Source organism: Pseudophryne corroboree, chromosome 3 (genome assembly GCF_028390025.1).
Source record: "Pseudophryne corroboree isolate aPseCor3 chromosome 3, aPseCor3.hap2, whole genome shotgun sequence".
NCBI lineage: Eukaryota > Metazoa > Chordata > Amphibia > Anura > Myobatrachidae > Pseudophryne > Pseudophryne corroboree.
In genome coordinates, this window is record NC_086446.1 from 426,793,605 (window position 1) to 426,811,074 (window position 17,470).

The 17,470-nt window shown below is 49.3% G+C and overlaps 1 protein-coding gene across 7 annotated transcripts in view; it reads left to right on the top strand.

Moving 5' to 3' along the window:
• EPB41L1 (erythrocyte membrane protein band 4.1 like 1) overlaps positions 1-17,470 on the top strand; it is a 233,597-nt gene that overhangs the window by 189,815 nt on the left and 26,312 nt on the right. For all 7 annotated transcript variants that reach the window (XM_063960309.1, XM_063960307.1, XM_063960311.1 and 4 more), the window contains 3 exons: positions 10,724-10,819; positions 10,923-11,000; positions 12,065-12,145. In XM_063960309.1, the coding sequence (XP_063816379.1) occupies positions 10,724-10,819; positions 10,923-11,000; positions 12,065-12,145 (255 nt within the window). The remainder of the gene's footprint in view (positions 1-10,723; positions 10,820-10,922; positions 11,001-12,064; positions 12,146-17,470) is intronic.

The window sequence follows — 17,470 nt, forward strand, 5'->3', positions numbered from 1 at the left end:
GATTGACAGGAAATGGGTGTTACTGGGCGGAAACACGGCGTTTCAGGGGCGTGTGGCTGAAAACGCTACCGTTTCCGGAAAAAACGCAGGAGTGGCTGGAGAAACGGTGGGAGTGCCTGGGCGAACGCTGGGTGTGTTTGTGACGTCAACCAGGAACGACAAGCACTGAACTGATCGCACAGGCAGAGTAAGTCTGGAGCTACTCTGAAACTGCTAAGTAGTTAGTAATCGCAATATTGCGAATACATCGGTCGCAATTTTAAGAAGCTAAGATTCACTCCCAGTAGGCGGCGGCTTAGCGTGTGTAACTCTGCTAAATTCGCCTTGCGACCGATCAACTCGGAATGAGGGCCAAAGTTACTTTTCCTGCATCAAAGGAATTGAATGCCCTGTTTGAAGAAACTTGGGCTAACCCTGCCAAAAAATGTCAGATCCCTAAAAGGTTAATTACATCCTTTCCCTTTCCTCTGGATGATAAAAAGAAATGGGAAAACCCGCCGATAGTGGACGCATCAGTATCTAGGTTGTCACGTAAGATAGTCTTACCTGTTCCTGGAGCAGCATCCTTAAAGGACACAGCTGACCGCAAGATTGAGAATACTCTCAAATCGTTATACACTGCTGCTGGGGTGGCCCAGAGACCCACTATTGCTTGCGCATAGATCACTAAAGCCACTGCAAAGTGGTCAGGTAACCTAATTGACGGATTGGATATCTTACCCAGGGGGGAGATAGTTTTACTCCTGCAGCATATTCAAGACTCTGCTAACTTTATGGTGGAGGCCATAAAGGAAATTGGTTTGCTCAACGCACGCACCACTGCCATGGCAGTGTCAGCACGCAGTGGCTTGTGGCTACGCCAGTGGACTGCAGATGCGGATTCCAGAAAAGGCGTGGAAAACCTACCATTCACAGGTTAGGCCCTTTTTGCAGATGAACTAGATAAGTGGCTATCCAAGGCTATAGCGGGTATGTCTACGTACCTTCCTTCCGCAGCACCCCCAGCTAGGAAAACCTACTCTGCTCCAACTCTGCAGTCCTTTCAGACAGCGAAATTCAAAGGCAGATCCAAAGGTTCTTCTACAGCCTTCAAAGGTAATAGAGGTAAACCCAGAAAGCCAGCAGCTGCAGGTTCTCAGGAACAGACCTCCGGGTCTGCTTCCTCAAAGCCTTCAGCACTGCCTGGAAGACAGGCAGGTGGGAGCTCGGTTACATTATTTCAGTCACGTTTGGGCAACATCTTGCCAGGATCCCTGTTTCACAGACCTTTTCACGCAGGGATACAGACTGGAGTTTCAGGAACTCCCACCTCACAGATTCTTCAAATCAGGCTTACCAGCTTCTCGGGAAGCAAGTATGACTTTACAGGCAGCAATTCAAAAATTGGTACAGACTCAGGTCAAAGTCCCAGTTCCACTTCAACTACAAAACAAGGGTTATTATTCCAACCTGTTTGTGGTACCGAAACCGGACGGTTCGGTAAGGCCCATTTTAAACCTCAAATCACTGAACCCGTATTTAAGGGTGTTCAAGTTCAAGATGGAGTCTCTGAGAGCGGTGATCTTAAGTCTGGAGGAGGGGGAATTCCTGGTGTCTCTGGACATCAAGGATGCGTACCTTCATATTCCGATTTGGCCAACTCATCAGGCTTATCTAAGGTTTGCACTACAGGACTGTCACTACCAGTTTCAGGCCCTGCCATTTGGCCTCTCCACGGCACCAAGGGTATTCACCAAGGTAATGGCAGAGATGATGTTTCTCCTTCGCAAGTAGAGAGTGAACATAATACCGTACCTGGACGACCTGCTGATAAAAGCGCCTTCCAGGGAGAGGTTGTTGGACAGCATTGCCCTCTCAACCCAACTACTTCAGGATCACGGATGAATTCTGAACTTACCAAAATTCCACCTGGAACCAACACGGAGGCTTCCGTTTCTGGGGATGATACTGGATACGGAGGAACAGAAGGTATTCCTTCCATTGGAAAAGGCATTGGTAATCCTGTCGATGGTGTGGGATGTCCTAAAACCAGCCCGGATGTCAGTGCATCTATGCATTCGCCTTCTGGGGAAGATGGTCTCCTCTTACGAGGCTCTGCAGTATGGAAGGTTTCATGCGAGGCCCTTCCAGCTGGATCTGCTGGACAAATGGTCCGGATCGTATCTTTACATGCACCAGAGGATACGTCTGTCACCAAATGCCAGGATTTCTCTTCTGTGGTGGCTTCAGACTTCTCACCTGACTGAGGGTCGAAGGTTTGGGATTCAAAATTGGGTTCTGCTAACCACATACGCAAGTCTCGGAGGTTGGGGAGCAGTCACCCAGGGGGAACAGTTCCAAGAAAAAACGAGATTTATGGTAAGAACTTACCTTTGTTAAATCTCTTTCTGCGAGGTACAAAGGAAGCATCCTGGGAAGCGGCAGTATCGAAGGCATAGAACCTTATGAACGTGTTTCCTGAGGACCACGCAGCCGCCTTGCACAATTGTTCAAGGGTCGCACCACGTTGGGCCGCTCAAGAAGGTCCAACAGACCGAGTAGAATGGGCCGTAATGTGAGCAGGAGCTGACAGACCAGCCTTCATATAAGCATGTGCAATCACCATTCTAATCCATCTGGCCAGGGACTGCTTGTGAGCAGGCCAGCCACGTTTGTGAAATCCAAACAAAACAAAGAGAGATTCAGATTTTCGAATAGAAGCAGTTCTCTTCACATAGATACGGAGAGCCCGTACCACATCCAAAGACCGCTCTTTGGGAGACAAATCAGGAGAGACAAGGGCCGGAACCACAATCTCCTGATTAAGGTGGAACAAAGAAACCACCTTAGGTAAATATCCGGGACGAGTCCTAAGAACCGCCCGGTCACGGTGAAAAATCAGATATGGGGAACTACAAGACAAGGCACCCAGATCCGACACTCTTCTAGCAAAGGCAATAGCCAGCAAGAACACAACCTTAAGGGAAAGCCACCTAAGGTCAGCTGAACCCAGGGGTTCAAACGGAGGCTCCTGCAACGCCTCCAAAACCACCAACAAGTCCAAAGGAGCCACAGGCGGGACATAGGGAGGTTGGATACGCAACACACCCTGAGTGAAAGTATGAACATCAGGTAAAGTCGCAATTTTTCTCTGAAACCACACCGACAAGGCAGAAATATGAACCTTGAGGGAGGCCAGACGCAGGCCTAAATCTAGGCCCTGCTGCAGAAAAGCCAAAAGTTTGGCTGTACTAAAATTGGAAGCGTCATAATTATTAGATGCGCACCAAACAAAGTAGGAATGCCAGACCCTATAGTAAATCCGAGCAGAAGCCGGTTTCCAGGCCCACAACATAGTTTTAATGACCTCTTCAGAAAAACCCTTAGCCCTCAAGACGGAAGCTTCAAGAGCCACGCAGTCAAAGACAGCCGGGCTAGGTCCTGGTAGACACAGGGGCCCTGAACGAGGAGGTCTGGGCGTTGTGGAAGCAGAAGTGGACGCTCTGACGATAGGCCTTGCAGGTCTGAGAACCAGTGCCGTCTGGGCCACACCGGAGCTATGAGAAGCAGATTTCCTTTTTCTTGCTTGAACATCCGAATTACCCTGGGCAGGAGTGACACCGGAGGGAACACGTACTGCAGCCGAAACCTCCACGGCACCGCCAGCGCATCCACGAATGCTGCTTGAGGATCCCTTGTTCTTGCTCCGAAGACCGGAACCTTGTGATTGTGTCGAGACGCCATCAGATCTACCTCTGGAAGACCCCACTTTTCCACTAGGAGTTGAAACACTTCTGGATGGAGGCTCCACTCGCCGGCATGCACGTCCTGACGACTGAGAAAGTCTGCTTCCCAATTCAGGACTCCCGGAATGAATATTGCCGATATGGCCGGTAGATGGCGTTTCGCCCAACGTAGAATCCGTGAGACTTCCTTCATTGCAAGGCGGCTTCGAGTGCCGCCTTGATGATTTATGTAAGCCACTGTGGTGGCGTTGTCCGACTGTATTTGAACAGGACGGTTCTGAATTAAATGCTGGGCCAGGTTCAACGCATTGAAGACCGCCCGCAATTCCAGAATGTTGATCGAGAGGAGAGACTCCTCCTTGGTCCACCGACCCTGAAGTGAGTGTTGCTCCAGCACCGTGCCCCAACCTCTTAGACTGGCATCTGTCGTCAACAGGACCCAGTTGGATATCCAGAAGGGACGGCCCCTGAACAACTGTTGGTCCCGGAGCCACCAAAGTAGCGACAGACGGACCTCCGGAGTCAATGAGATCATGTGAGACGTGATCCGATGAGGCAGGCCATCCCACTTGGCTAGAATCAGCCTCTGGAGGGGGCGAGAATGGAATTGAGCATACTCCACCATGTCGAATGCTGAGACCATGAGGCCCAGCACCTGCATCGCCAAATGTATCGACACTTGCGGACGAGAAAGGAAGCAACGAATCCTGTCCTGAAGCTTCAGGACTTTCTCCTGAGACAAGAACAACCGCTGGTTGTGAGTGTCCAATAGCGCTCCCAGGTGCACCATGCTCTGAGCAGGGACCAGGGAGGATTTCTTCCAGTTGATGAGCAACCCGTGGGCTTGTAGAAACCGGACCATCATATCCAGATGACACAGGAGAAGTTCTGGGGAATTTGCCAGGATTAACAAGTCGTCCAGGTACGGCAGTATCCTGACCCCTTGAAGGTGGAGTACCACCGTCATCACCGCCATTACTTTGGTGAAGACTCGCGGAGCCGTTGTTAAACCAAAAGGTAACGCCCGAAACTGGTAATGAAGGTTGCCAATAGCGAACCTCAGGTATCGCTGATGTGACGCTGCTATAGGAATATGCAGGTAAGCATCCTGTATATCCAGGGAGACCATGTAGTCCCCAGGTTCCAAGGCCAGAACTATAGAGCGAAGGGTTTCCATACGGAACTTGGAAACCTTCACAAACCTGTTCAATGCGTTGAGGTGAGAATGGGCCGGGTGGACCCATTTGGTTTCGGGACTAGAAACAGCGGAGAATAGTACCCCCGGCCCTTCTGAGCAAGAGGCACCTGTACTACAACTCCTGTATCCAGGAGGGTCTGTACCACCGAATGCAAAGTGTTTGCCTTTGTCTGGTCCGAAGGGACGTCTGTCTGGCAAAATCGATGAGGGGGTCGGTTTTTGAAGGCTATGGCGTAACCTCGAGTGACGACTTCCCGTACCCAGGTATCTGAAGTGGTCTTCAACCATTCCTGGGTATACCCTAGAAGCCGGCCCCCCACCCTGGGATCCCCCAGGGGGAGGCCCGCCCTGTCATGCGGCAGGCTTATCGGTCTTGGAAGCTGGCTGACGGGTAGCCCAGGCTCTTTTGGGCTTCGGCTTACCAGGTTTGGAAGTGCGGGCCTGCTTGTGGTACGCCTGACCTTTTGCTTTACCTGAGGGGCGAAAGGACGTACCTTTAGCCTTCGACACAGAAGGAGCGGTATTTGGTAGACAGGCAGTTTTGGCAGTAGCCAAGTCAGCCACTATCTTATTTAAGTCCTCCCCAAACAGAATATTTCCCTTGAAAGGGAGTACCTCCAGGGTTTTTCTAGAGTCCAGATCCACAGACCAGGATCTCAGCCACAATATCCGGCGAGCCAGGACTGACGTAGTAGAGGCCTTGGCTGCTAGGATACCGGCATCCGAAGCCGCCTCTTTAATATAGCGAGAAGCTGTAACAATATATGACAAGCATTGTCTAGCATGGTCAGAGGAGATTTCAGTATCTAACTCCAAGGCCCACTCTTCAATAGCCTCGGCAGCCCATGTAGCTGCAATAGTGGGCTTTTGCGCAGCACCCGTGAGGGTGTAAATCGCTTTCAGATAACCCTCCACACGCTTATCCGTAGGCTCTTTTAGAGACGTGACGGTAGTGACAGGCAGAGCTGAGGAAACCACCATCCTAGCCACATGTGAGTCCACTGGAGGAGGGGTTTCCCAATTCTTAGACAGCTCTGGCGCGAGGGGATAGCGAACCAGCATCTTTTTGTGAGGCACAAACTTCGTACCCGGGTTTTCCCAGGGTTCCTGACGTATATCCACTAGGTGGTCAGAGTGAGGTAAAACTTGTTTAACCACCTTCTGACGCTTGAACCTATCTGGTTTCTTAGGAGGGACGGATGGCTCGGGATCATCCATAATCTGTACAATTAACTTAATAGCCTCCACAAGATCAGGAACATCCACATGTGAACTACCCTACCCATCAGCCGTATCTGAGTCAGAACCTGTGGGGTCAGTATACGTGCCATGTTCATCAGACGAGGTGTCAGTGACAGCAGTGGATTGTGAGGAGACAAGCGCTCGCTTAGAGGACCCCTTGGACTTAGGCGAGCGATGGTCAGACTTTTTAGTAGTCAGGGACTGGTTCACCTTCTTTAACTGAGCAGATAAATTGTCCGCCCACGGCGGTTTAGCTGCACGGACCACATACGGTTGTACCGGCATTGGGGGTCCCATAGGGGGTGTTAGTTTATGAACTAGCGTATGCAGAAGCGTGGAAAAAGCGGCCCACGGTGGGTCAGTATGTGCCTCCGTTGCCACAGTCCCACTGGGGGGCAAGGAGCCCCCAGAACCAGAGCCCACAGCTGCTATATTCTCCTCATATGGGTCTGTGGCTTCAGCAACACCGGCAGTGTGTTCAGCCCCAGAACCGTTACCCTCAGAAGCAGACATGATATAACTTGCAGTATGAGGTAACACAGTACAATTATCAGCAGCACTATATCTCTAAACCCAAACCCCTGCACAGTGTAGTCAGCACTAGCAGAGATAAAGGAGAGATATGGTGACTAAATCACAGAGAAAAATACGTAATACAGTATATCTTTGTGAAAATCCTATATTAGATAAAACCTGACGCACCAAGCCCCCTCAGGTTATAGAATATAGGGATAGCAAGTTGAGTGAAAGACACGAATGGACAACACTCAGCTATCAAATGCACACACAGATAGTCACAGTTCATACAATGCAGAGGTTATTACTGACAATAATACTGCACTGGACTAGCTTACACAGCTATATAACAATAGATATAACAGTACACAGTAAGAACTGGATGTATATCACAGGGTAATTGTACTAGGAAACCCTGACTAAATGCACTCTTTCTTACTAACACTGACTAATAAAGGCACGTAGAATACTTAAGTGTCATGTAAAGTCACAGCACTGACAACCAGGCGGCTTTACATAGGAGGATTTGCCCAAGCAGTCCCAGGAACAGTGAGCTGAAGAATAATGGCGCCGCAGACACTGACAGGGAGTGAGGAAAAGACAGAGATGCAGCTCCAGGACGGGAACACTTGCTAGAAATGGCGCCCTGGGGCTGGGGGAGGGGCTTCAGGTCAAAGCCTTATCCCGTCTGCTGGCAAAACCACCGGGTACTGTGGGCGATATAAAAATTGGTTTAGAGAGAAAACCTGACCTGCACCATGCCCTGGTGATCTAGTGGGATCACCTGTATCCACAGTGTCCACCGCCAGCGCGCGCGGCCCGCCTCCCACTGACCGCGCCGTATCGCGATGAAGACCGGGTCCCGCAAGCGGGACCCACTTACCACCTCCCGATGCGCGGCCACGCGATCCTGGAGAGCCCCAGCCGTGTGTGTCTACCGTGAAGAAAACCGGAGCCTCCGCTGTAGGTACCCGGCAACCAGGGCTCGGGAGTGTACAGCGCCGCTGGGGAGAGCTGGAGCTGCAGCAGTGAATGTCACAAGACATTTACCACCGCTGCTGCCCTTGAAGTCTTCACTTTTTACCTCATAAAAAGCTTTTCTTAGGGCTGTTTGGAGCAGCCCCTCTGTTAAGTGTCTGCTTACTGCAGCACCAACTTACAAAACTGAGCTCCTGTGCAGGGAGGCGGGGTGATATAGGAGGCGGCGCTATGCATACTGGGAACAGTCAAAGCTTTGAGCCTGTTGGTGCCTCGGATCAAGATCCTACTCTACACCCCATTGTCCAATCCTTGTGGAGCCCAGTATACACCGCAGCAGAAATGGTCAAGTTAGGAAACCATTCTTCCGATCAACATTCTGGAACTAAGGGCCATATATAACGCCCTGCTACTTGCATCGCATTTTCTTCAAAATCACGCCATTCAGGTTCAGTCGGACAATGTGACAGCAGTAACGTACATAAACCGACAGGGCGGAAAACGAAGAGCAGAGCAGCAATGTCAGAGGTAACAAGAATTCTCCTCTGGGCAGAAAGACACGTGGTGGCGCTGTCGGCAATCTTCATTCTGGGAGTAGACAACTGGGAAGCGGACTTCCTCAGCAGACACGACCTCCACCCGGGGGAGTGGGGCCATCACCTGCTGGTGTTCGAGTCCTTAACACGTCGGCGGGGAATTCCACAGATAGACATAATGGCCTCTCGTCTCAACAAGAAGCTAAAACGGTATTGTTCCAGGCCGAGGGACCCGCAAGCAGTGGCGGTGGAAGCTCTGGTGACTCAATGGGTCTACCAAATGGTTTACGTGTTTCCACCTCTTCCACTGATCCCAAGAATTCTCAAAAGAATAAAAAGGGAAAAGGTTCAAGCAATTCTCATTGCTTCGGATTGGCCAAGAAAGGCCTGGTACGCGGATCTACTGGAGATGCTCCTGGAGGACCCGTGACCTCTGCCTCTTCAAGAAGATCTTCTACAACAGGGGCCATTCATCTATCATGACTTACCCCGGCTACGTTTGACGGCAAGGAAGTTGAGCGTCAAATTCTAGCCCGGAAAGGCATTCCGGACAGAGTTATTCCAACCCTGATCCAAGCCCGGAAAGGGGTAATGTCTAAACATTACCACCGTATTTGGAAAAAATATGTCTCGTGGTGTGAAAACAGGAAATTTCCTGCAGTGGAATTTCAACTGGGACATTTTTTCCTTTTTCTACAGTCGGGTGTGGATGTAGGCCTATGTTTGGGCTCTGTGAAGGTCCAGATTTTGGCCTTATCCATTTTCTTGAGGTTCAGACGTTCTTGAAGGGGGTTCTGCACATCCAACCGCCCTTTGTGCCTCCCACGGCACCTTGGGATCCGAACGTGGTGTTGCAGTTCCTACAATCGGAATGGTTTGATCCTTTACAGGAGGTTGATGTAAAGTTTCTTATGTGGAAGACCGTTACACTATTGGCATTAGCTTCTGCAAGGCGTGTGTCCAAACTGGGGGCGTTGTCTCACAATAGCCCCTATTTGATTTTTCATGAAGATAGAGCTGAACTCAGAACTCGTCAGCAATTTTTTCCTAAGGTGGTGTCTGCGTTTCATATCAGCCAACCTATCGTGGTTCCGGTGCTTACTGACACCTCTTCTACCTCAAAGTGCTTGGATGTTGTGAGGGCTACGTAAAGCGGACAGCTCGTCACAGGAAAGCTGACTCACTGTTTGTTCTCTATGATCCCAAGAAAATTGGGTGCCCTGCTTCAAAGCATTCTATTGCTAGCTGGATCATGCTTACTATCCATCATGCTTTTTCATCGGCAGGATTGCCGGTTCCTAAAGTACAACCCAACTCTACTAGGTCGGTGGGTTCTTACTGGGAGGCTGCCCGGGGTGTCTCGGCTTTACAACTCTGCCGAGCAGCTACTTGATCAGGTCTGCTAAGTTCTGCGGACTACGAGAAAAGGATTTACCGGTAGGTAATTAAATCCTATTTTTGGACATGTTGACGTTTCGGCAGCTTTTATCTTGCTTTATCAACTGCCTCTCCAACAATCAATAGCAGGAGATGTACTTTTGCATGTTATTTTATAAAAAGCTAGTAGTGGAGTTTGAAGGAAAATATTAGTTCACCATGAGTAAAGGTATAAAGGTATAAAATCTAGGGCGTAGCAGAGCCTTCAGCGACCCCAATGGGTTGGGAGAGTAGATCAGAGGACGTGTAGAGACACTTAAAAGGCATTAGGAGAGGCAAGAGGTGAACCAGGAGAGAACAGTGCTATGTAGGCCTAGAGCAGGCCTGGCCAACTTGTGGCTTTCCAGCTGTTGTGAAACTACAAATCCCAGCATGCCCTGCCACAGTTTTGTTATTAGGGAATGCTAAAACTGTGGCAGGGCATGCTGGGACGTGTAGTTCCACAACAGCTGGAGAGCCACAGGTTGTCCAGGCCTGGCCTAGAGAGTGCAGAGTGTTAAGGTGAAGAGGATGGTTCATTATATCAAACGTGGCAAGAGGTTCAATGAGGATGAGTAGAGAGCAGTTACCTGTGAGCAGTTTGTTGGCCACTTTTGTACTTTCCCAGGAATGGTGTTTTTCTGCCCAACTCCTACCATTGGCCAGCGCAAAATCCTGCTCCTAGGTAATCCTATACACAATGTAATTGGGCATCAACGCCAAGGAGCCTCAGTTGCTTTGTGCTTTGAAATGACCTTTACCTTATGCTTCGTGTCATTATTGTATGTTGATACATTATAAATAAAATTAACTCATTAAAGTTTCCACTGGTGACCAGGGGCGACAATGGAAGAGCAGACCAGTTATAGCTCCCTCTTAGACAAGTATGTGATTAATTTGACACAATGGCTCCTATGTTATAGTACAATAAAACTGTTATGTATGAAAGAAGAGTTATCAGTTTTGTAAAGCTCCAAAGCTAATGATTGTGGGCTTAGTTGCAGTAGCTTTTATACAGTACATGTTGGAGTGTAGATCACCTGTAGTTGGTGCAGGGTGCACATGTATCCTGTAAATAGGCTGCCTGCAGTCATTGTTGTGCTGTGTTCCAGGCTGAGCAGAGTGCGACAGGCACGGTGGGTGAGGAGCTAGCACGTGCAGCATCATCTGGTGAGCCGCTACAAGCTGATGTCTCTCGCACCCAACACGTGAGTTTTAAAATAGACCCGTCTGTTCATCTAAAGTATTTCATTTAGATTCAGCAGATACCTGTAAAAATAAAGAAAATGAAATATTACACTCTTTCTTCAGGTTTCCTACACTGCAAATATCAGCCATGCAGCCACATCAGAAACATTGTCCTCCTCCACAACTACTCATGTGACCAAGGTGAGGATGTTTAGTCACTATACTATGAACACTATTACAGTACAATTGTACAGCAAATTTTAATTATACAGCTATAGAGAACTCAGGGGGTCATTCCGACCTGTTCGTAGCTGTGCTAAATTTAGCACAGGTACGATCACTTACACTGACATGCGGGGGGCGCCCAGCACAGGGCTAGTCCACCTTGCATGTCAGGCCGCCCCCTTCCCCCGCACAAGTACAAAAGCATCGTACAGCGGAGATGCTTTTGTACTTGAAGAGTAACTCCCAGCCAGCACACCTCCTGCGGCTGGCCGGGAGTTACTTGTCGCTGCCCGGGTCGCAGCGGCTGCGTGTGACGTCACGCAGCCGCTGCAGCCCGCCCCACCGCACGGCCCATTCACACCTGCGTTGGCTGGACCGTGCCCACAAAACGGCGGCCAAACACAGCCATGCCGCCCCCTCCCGCCCAGCGACCACCTCTGCCTGTCAATCATGCAGAGGCGATTGCTAGGCAACGACAGCCGTCGGCTGTTAGCCATGCATCGGCGCATGCGCAGTTCTGACCTGATCGCTGCACAGCGAGTGATCAGGTCAGAATGACCCCCTCGGATCTAAGACTTGTGTCTTACCATGAAGAGTATTGTTTTGCATATATCCATACATACATACTAATAAGAGATCCTGAGAGGGAATACATATGATATCCCGGCAGACGGGATGCCGTCGGCCACTATACCAGCAGCGAGTCAGTAAGTCGCACTTCGGGCCAATTTATATTCCCACTCGGTTGGTGGCGTGGACCCTTCATTTGTCAGGATTCCGGCTGGCGGCATTTTACCAGCTCTCAGGATTCCGGCATCGATCTCCTGAATGCCAGGATCCTGACAGCCAGTATATTAACTGCATCCCCCTGAGAGTCATACAGAAAAGTGCAGTGGTACTTTACATCTGCAATTGCATTATCTATATCTGTTTTATGTGAAATCGTACTTGCAATTTATATTTTACTTGCCTTTCCCCTCTCATTTGCTGTGACTTATTCCTCCAATTTCAACTCCACTCCACCTACTGGCCATGTACAGACAGTGAAAGGTGGATTCTCTGAAACCAGAATAGAGAAGAGGATCATTATTACTGGGGACGAAGATGTGGATCAAGAGCAGGTAATACTACAGTGTGTCACTTCACAATGCACAGAGTATAACATAGTATATCATTCCTCCTTTAGAATGAAAGCTGTCGGGCAGGACACTCTTCCTTCTTGTTCTTCCTGTTGCACTGTCCTCACCATTATTATTATTATTATTATTATCCTTTATTTATATGGCGCCACAAGGGATCCGCAGCGCCCATTACACAGTACATAATCAAATGAGCAAACAAAAAAACATCACTTACAGTACAAGACAATATAGGACAATATAGGACAGGTATAGAAAACCCGGGGTTAGGTGCCATCAAAGGGAGTATGGAGTATAAGCTAGTGTAAGTAAGAAAAGGAAAGGCACATGAGGAAAGAAGTCCCTGCTCTTGCAAGCTTACAATCTAAAAGGTGAGGGGCTAACAGACCGGAGTGACACAGGAGGGGTAGACAGTGAGCATAGACAAGAGGGTTAGGAGGAGAGTTGGATGGGTTTGGTGAAGAAATGGGTCTTGAGAGCCCGTTTGAAGTTTTGTAGAGAGGTGGAGAATCGGATGGGGAGAGGTAGAGCATTCCAGAGATAGGGAGCAGCACGTGCAAAATCTTGTAGGTAGGAGGAGTTAATCAGTTGGCAGGAAAGATGGCGTGCATTAGCAGAGCGAAGAGGACGGGTGGGTGTTAGGCGCGGCGGCTCTCGCCAGCGCCCGACCGTTGCTAAGCAACGGTCCCGGCGCGTCACGTCCACCGCGCCTCCTCCTGCTCCCCGCACGACGCCTGGCAACGCCAGGACGCTGTGCGCACTGAGCCACCGGGTCCTTGGCAACGGGGACGCCACAGGCGGACCGCGTTCCCCGTTGCCATATAATTAAATGATAACGTGTGGTCGCGCAGCAGGGCAGCTGCACGAAATTATCAGGTACTCTGCGGCTATTGGTGCAGATACCTGTTATTTTCTCCCTCAGTGCCTTACACAGACGCCGGTGATAGCTTTCTGTGAGCTGTTCCTGCTCTGGAGAATTCCCTGTTCGGTGTTCTGTGATCTGGTCTACCTGGTTCCAGTGGTCCTGTGTCCTGGTGTTCGGAAGCCTGTCTTTGGAGTCCTTCCAGCCCTCCAGTCGGTAGAAACCTGTGTCTGTGATCTCGGGGTTCTCGTGCACCTGCGGTTGTTCTCCCCGGTGTTGTGAGTAGCGGCTTTTGCCGTGTTTTGCAGCCTAGGCCGTAGTATTTTCGTTATACTTGTTGTTGGTGCTTTTGCGGAGGTTTTCCTCCCTAGCTGTCCTCCCCGGTACACGACGGTGCCGTGTAGGGTGTGGACAGAATTACCTTTGCTCTCTTTTTCCATTGGCGGCCGTGCCGCACATACGTTTTGTTTTAGTTCTGTAGTAGCCCCTAGCTCTGTGTTTTATTTAGTTAGAGGTCCCCTTGTTCTCGCCCCATCTCAGTTTACGCCTTGTCTCCAATTAAGACCGGGGGGCATCGGAGTTGGGCAGACTTAATCCGCCCTTCAAACGCGGCTGCCGTGGGCCCAAGAAAACATAGTCTTGCAGGCGTAGACTGACGACGCGGGTGGGACAACAGAGTCAGGGCTTCTTAGGGGTAACTGCTGAACTTCGTCCCAAGTACAGAAAACATAACATTATCACGGGCCTAAAACAAAAAAAAACTAAGTCTGATATTCAAACCAGGGTGGCCTTGAAATTCTGTCCTCATGAATCCGGCAGTACTAGGACAGAATCTCACCCAGCTTTTGGCCAATCAGATTCAGGAACTCACTCAGATGGTGCAGGATCTTACCCTTCGGGTGAGGTCGCAGGAAGATCTTTTAAGAGCCTCCCCAGGTATGATTCCTGAGCCTAAGATGCACCTTCCTGACCGCTTTTCGGGTAACCGAAAAGATTTCTTTAACTTTAAGGAAGGCTGTAAACTTTATTTTTGGTTAAGGCCCCGGTCCTCAGGTACAGAGTCTCAGCGGGTGGGCATTGTGATGTCTTTGCTTCAAGGCGATCCACAAACCTGGGCTTTTGGGTTGAAATCCGATGATGCAGCCTTGCTAACAGTAGATGCCTATAAGTCATTAGGTCTTTTATATGGTGACCCAGATAGGCAAAGCGTTGGCTCAGAGCCACCTACGTGCACTTAAACAGGGTAAAAATCCAGCTGAGGCGTATTGTACAGAGTTTCGCCGTTGGTCAAACGACTGTGGCTGGAATGATCCTGCCCTGCGCAGTCAGTTTCGCCTCGGTCTGTCAGAAGTAATCAAGGATAGTCTCATTCAGTACCCAGCTCCGGAGACTTTAGATAAGCTCATGGAGCTTGCTATCAAGATTGATCGCCATCTCCGAGAGCGGAGGGCTGAAAGAGGGGCTAATTTCAGGTCTAGTCCATGTGTGTATGCTCTCCCTGAGGACGTGGAGGAGCCCATGCAAGTGGGTCTCTCCTGGCTGTCCCCAGAAGAGAGAGCCAGAAGGCTAAATTATAATGTAGTGGCAAGGGACATGTTGCGCGTAACTGCCCAAATAAACAGGGAAACGCTCTGACCAAGTGAATTGTGAGGGGGTTCACTTGGGTCTGCAGTTAATCTCCTCAAATGATTCCTTGTCAGTTCCTGTAAAAATGTCTTCAGGAAGTCTCAGTTCATTTGTTTCAGCCTTCATTGATAGCGGAGCTGCCGGGAACTTTATAGATCTTGCTTGGGCTCAGGCTCTGGGGGTTCCGCAGCTTCAATTGGATAGACCTATCACTATGCACGGACTATACGGTGGTCCACTCTCTAATGGGGTTATAACCCATCGGACCGCCCCAGTACAATTGACAGTGGGGGCATTACATTTCGAAAAAATTGAGTTTTTTCTCACCCATTGTCCGGCTGTGCCTGTCGTCTTAGGTCACCCCTGGCTTGCCCTTCATAATCCCACCATAGATTGGCGGTCTGGGGAAATTTCCCGGTGGGGTTCCTTCTGTGTTAAAGGATGTATTTATCGTCCAGTCCGGGTCGCGGCTGTCACTCCGGAACTCATACCTTCGGCATATCAGGATTTTGCTGATGTTTTCTCTAAGGGTAACGCTGATATCCTGCCGCCCCACCGGTTATATGATTGCACAATTGACCTTATCCCTGGTGCCACTCTGCCAAAAGGGAGACTTTATGCACTATCTGGCCCCGAGACTAAGGCCATGGATGATTATGTGCAGGAAAGCCTGAAGAAGGTTTTACTAGGCCCTCGAAATCTCCGTTAAGTGCAGGGGGTTTTTTTGTTGAAAAAAAAAGACGGAACTCTAAGACCGTGCATAGACTATCGGGCCTTGAATAACATTTCTATTAAAAACACCTACCTACCCCTTGCCGTTGATTTCGGTGTTGTTTGATCAGCTCCGCACTGCGGTTATTTTCTCTAAAATCGATCTCAGAGGCGCATACAACCTCATCCGAATAAGATCTGGGGATGAGTGGAAGACGGCTTTCAGTACTCAGTCCGGACATTACGAATATCTTGTGATGCACTCCTGCAGTGTTTCAGGATCTTATTAACGACGTCATCCGCGACTTTCTGGGGAAGTTCATGGTCGTTTATTTGGACGACATTTTAATTTACTCAGAGTCTCCTGAACAGCATGTTGTCCATGTATGGCAAGTGCTTCAAAGGTTACGGGAGAACCATTTGTACGCTAAATTGGAGAAATGTGATTTCCACATCACTGAGGTGTCCTTTTTAGGGTATATTATTTCTCCTAAAGGGTTTTTTATGGGACCTAAGAAACTCCAGGCTATCCTAAGTTGGGCGCAACCCACTAACTTGAAGGCTATCCAGCGATTTTTGGGTTTTGCTAGTTATTATAGACGTTTTATTCATGCCTTTTCCGATTTAGTTGCTCCTATTGTGGCGTTAACAAGAAAAGGAGCTGATCCTTCCAACTGGTCGCCTCAAGCCAAGTCTGCCTTCCGGGCTCTAAAACAGGCCTTTGTCTCAGCTCCAGTTCTCAGACACCCCAACCCTGATCTTCCCTTTATTGTCGAGGTGGACGCCTCAGAGGTTGGAGTGGGAGCCATTCTTTCTCAGGAAGACCCCAAGTCTCTGGTGTTACACCCTTGTGCCTTCATGTCCAGGAAATTCTCCTATGCTGAATCCAACTATGATGTTGGTAATCGAGAATTGCTGGCAGTCAAATGGGCTTTTGAGGAATGGAGGCACTGGCTTGAAGGAGCTAAGCATACCATTACGGTATTCACTGACCACAAGAATCTACAGTATATTGAATCAGCAAAACGGCTTAATGCTCGGCAGGCGCGTTGGGCACTGTTTTTTACACAATTCAATTCATCATCACCTACAGGCTCGGTGCTAAGAACACCAAGGCCGATGCCCTGTCACGTTGTTTTCTTCCGGCTCACAATAACCACTCTTCCGCAACTCCCATTGTTTCAACATCCGTCATCCGGGCCGGCCTCACACAGGATTTGTTCACACAACTTGTCCAGGTTCAGCAGCAGGCTCCCAGTAATACTCCTGTTGGTTGTCTCTTCGTTCTTGAGAGGCAGTGTCCTCACAGAGTTTCATGATAGTAAGGTTGCTGGCCATCCTGGTATTGCTAAAACCTTGGAGTTAATCTCTCGCTCGGTGTGGTGGCCTAATCTTTCTAAGGATGTTAGGGAATTTGTCCTTTCCTGTCAAGATTGTGCTAAGCACAAAGTGTCCCGATCCTTGCCGGTCGGGCAACTCATGCCTCTTGCAATTCCACTCAGGCCATGGTCACACATTTCCATGGATTTCGTGGTGGATCTTCCTCTTTCATCCGGGTTTCAGGTGATTTGGGTAGTTGTAGACTGTTTTAGGAAAATGGCCCACTTCATTGCTTTACCCCGATTACCCTCCACTCAAGTTTTGGCAGTTCTGTTCCTCCGCCATGTCTTCAGGCTTCATGGTTTACCCGTGGATATAGTCTAAGACCGGGGACCACAGTTTATTGTCCGTTTTTGGAAGCGTTTTTGTGCCTCGTTAAACATGAAACTCTGTTTAACATCTGGATACCATCCACAGTCTAACGGGCAGACTGAACGTGTGAATCAGTCACTAAAACAATATTTACGTCTTTATACTGCCAAACTTCAGAACGATTGGTCAGATTTGCTTCCTCTGGCCGAGTTTGCCTACAATAACTTTTGCCATTCATCCACCAAGGAGTCTCCATTCTTTTCGGTCCTGGGCTTTCGCCAGTTCCTTTACTCCTCATTATCCAGCTTCTTCTTTGACCTTAACCTCCCGTCTCAGAGTTATTTGGAGGAAGGTACACCTTGCTCTTAAGAAAGCTGCTTTCCGGGAGAATTTTTTTTCTGATAAGTTCCGACGCC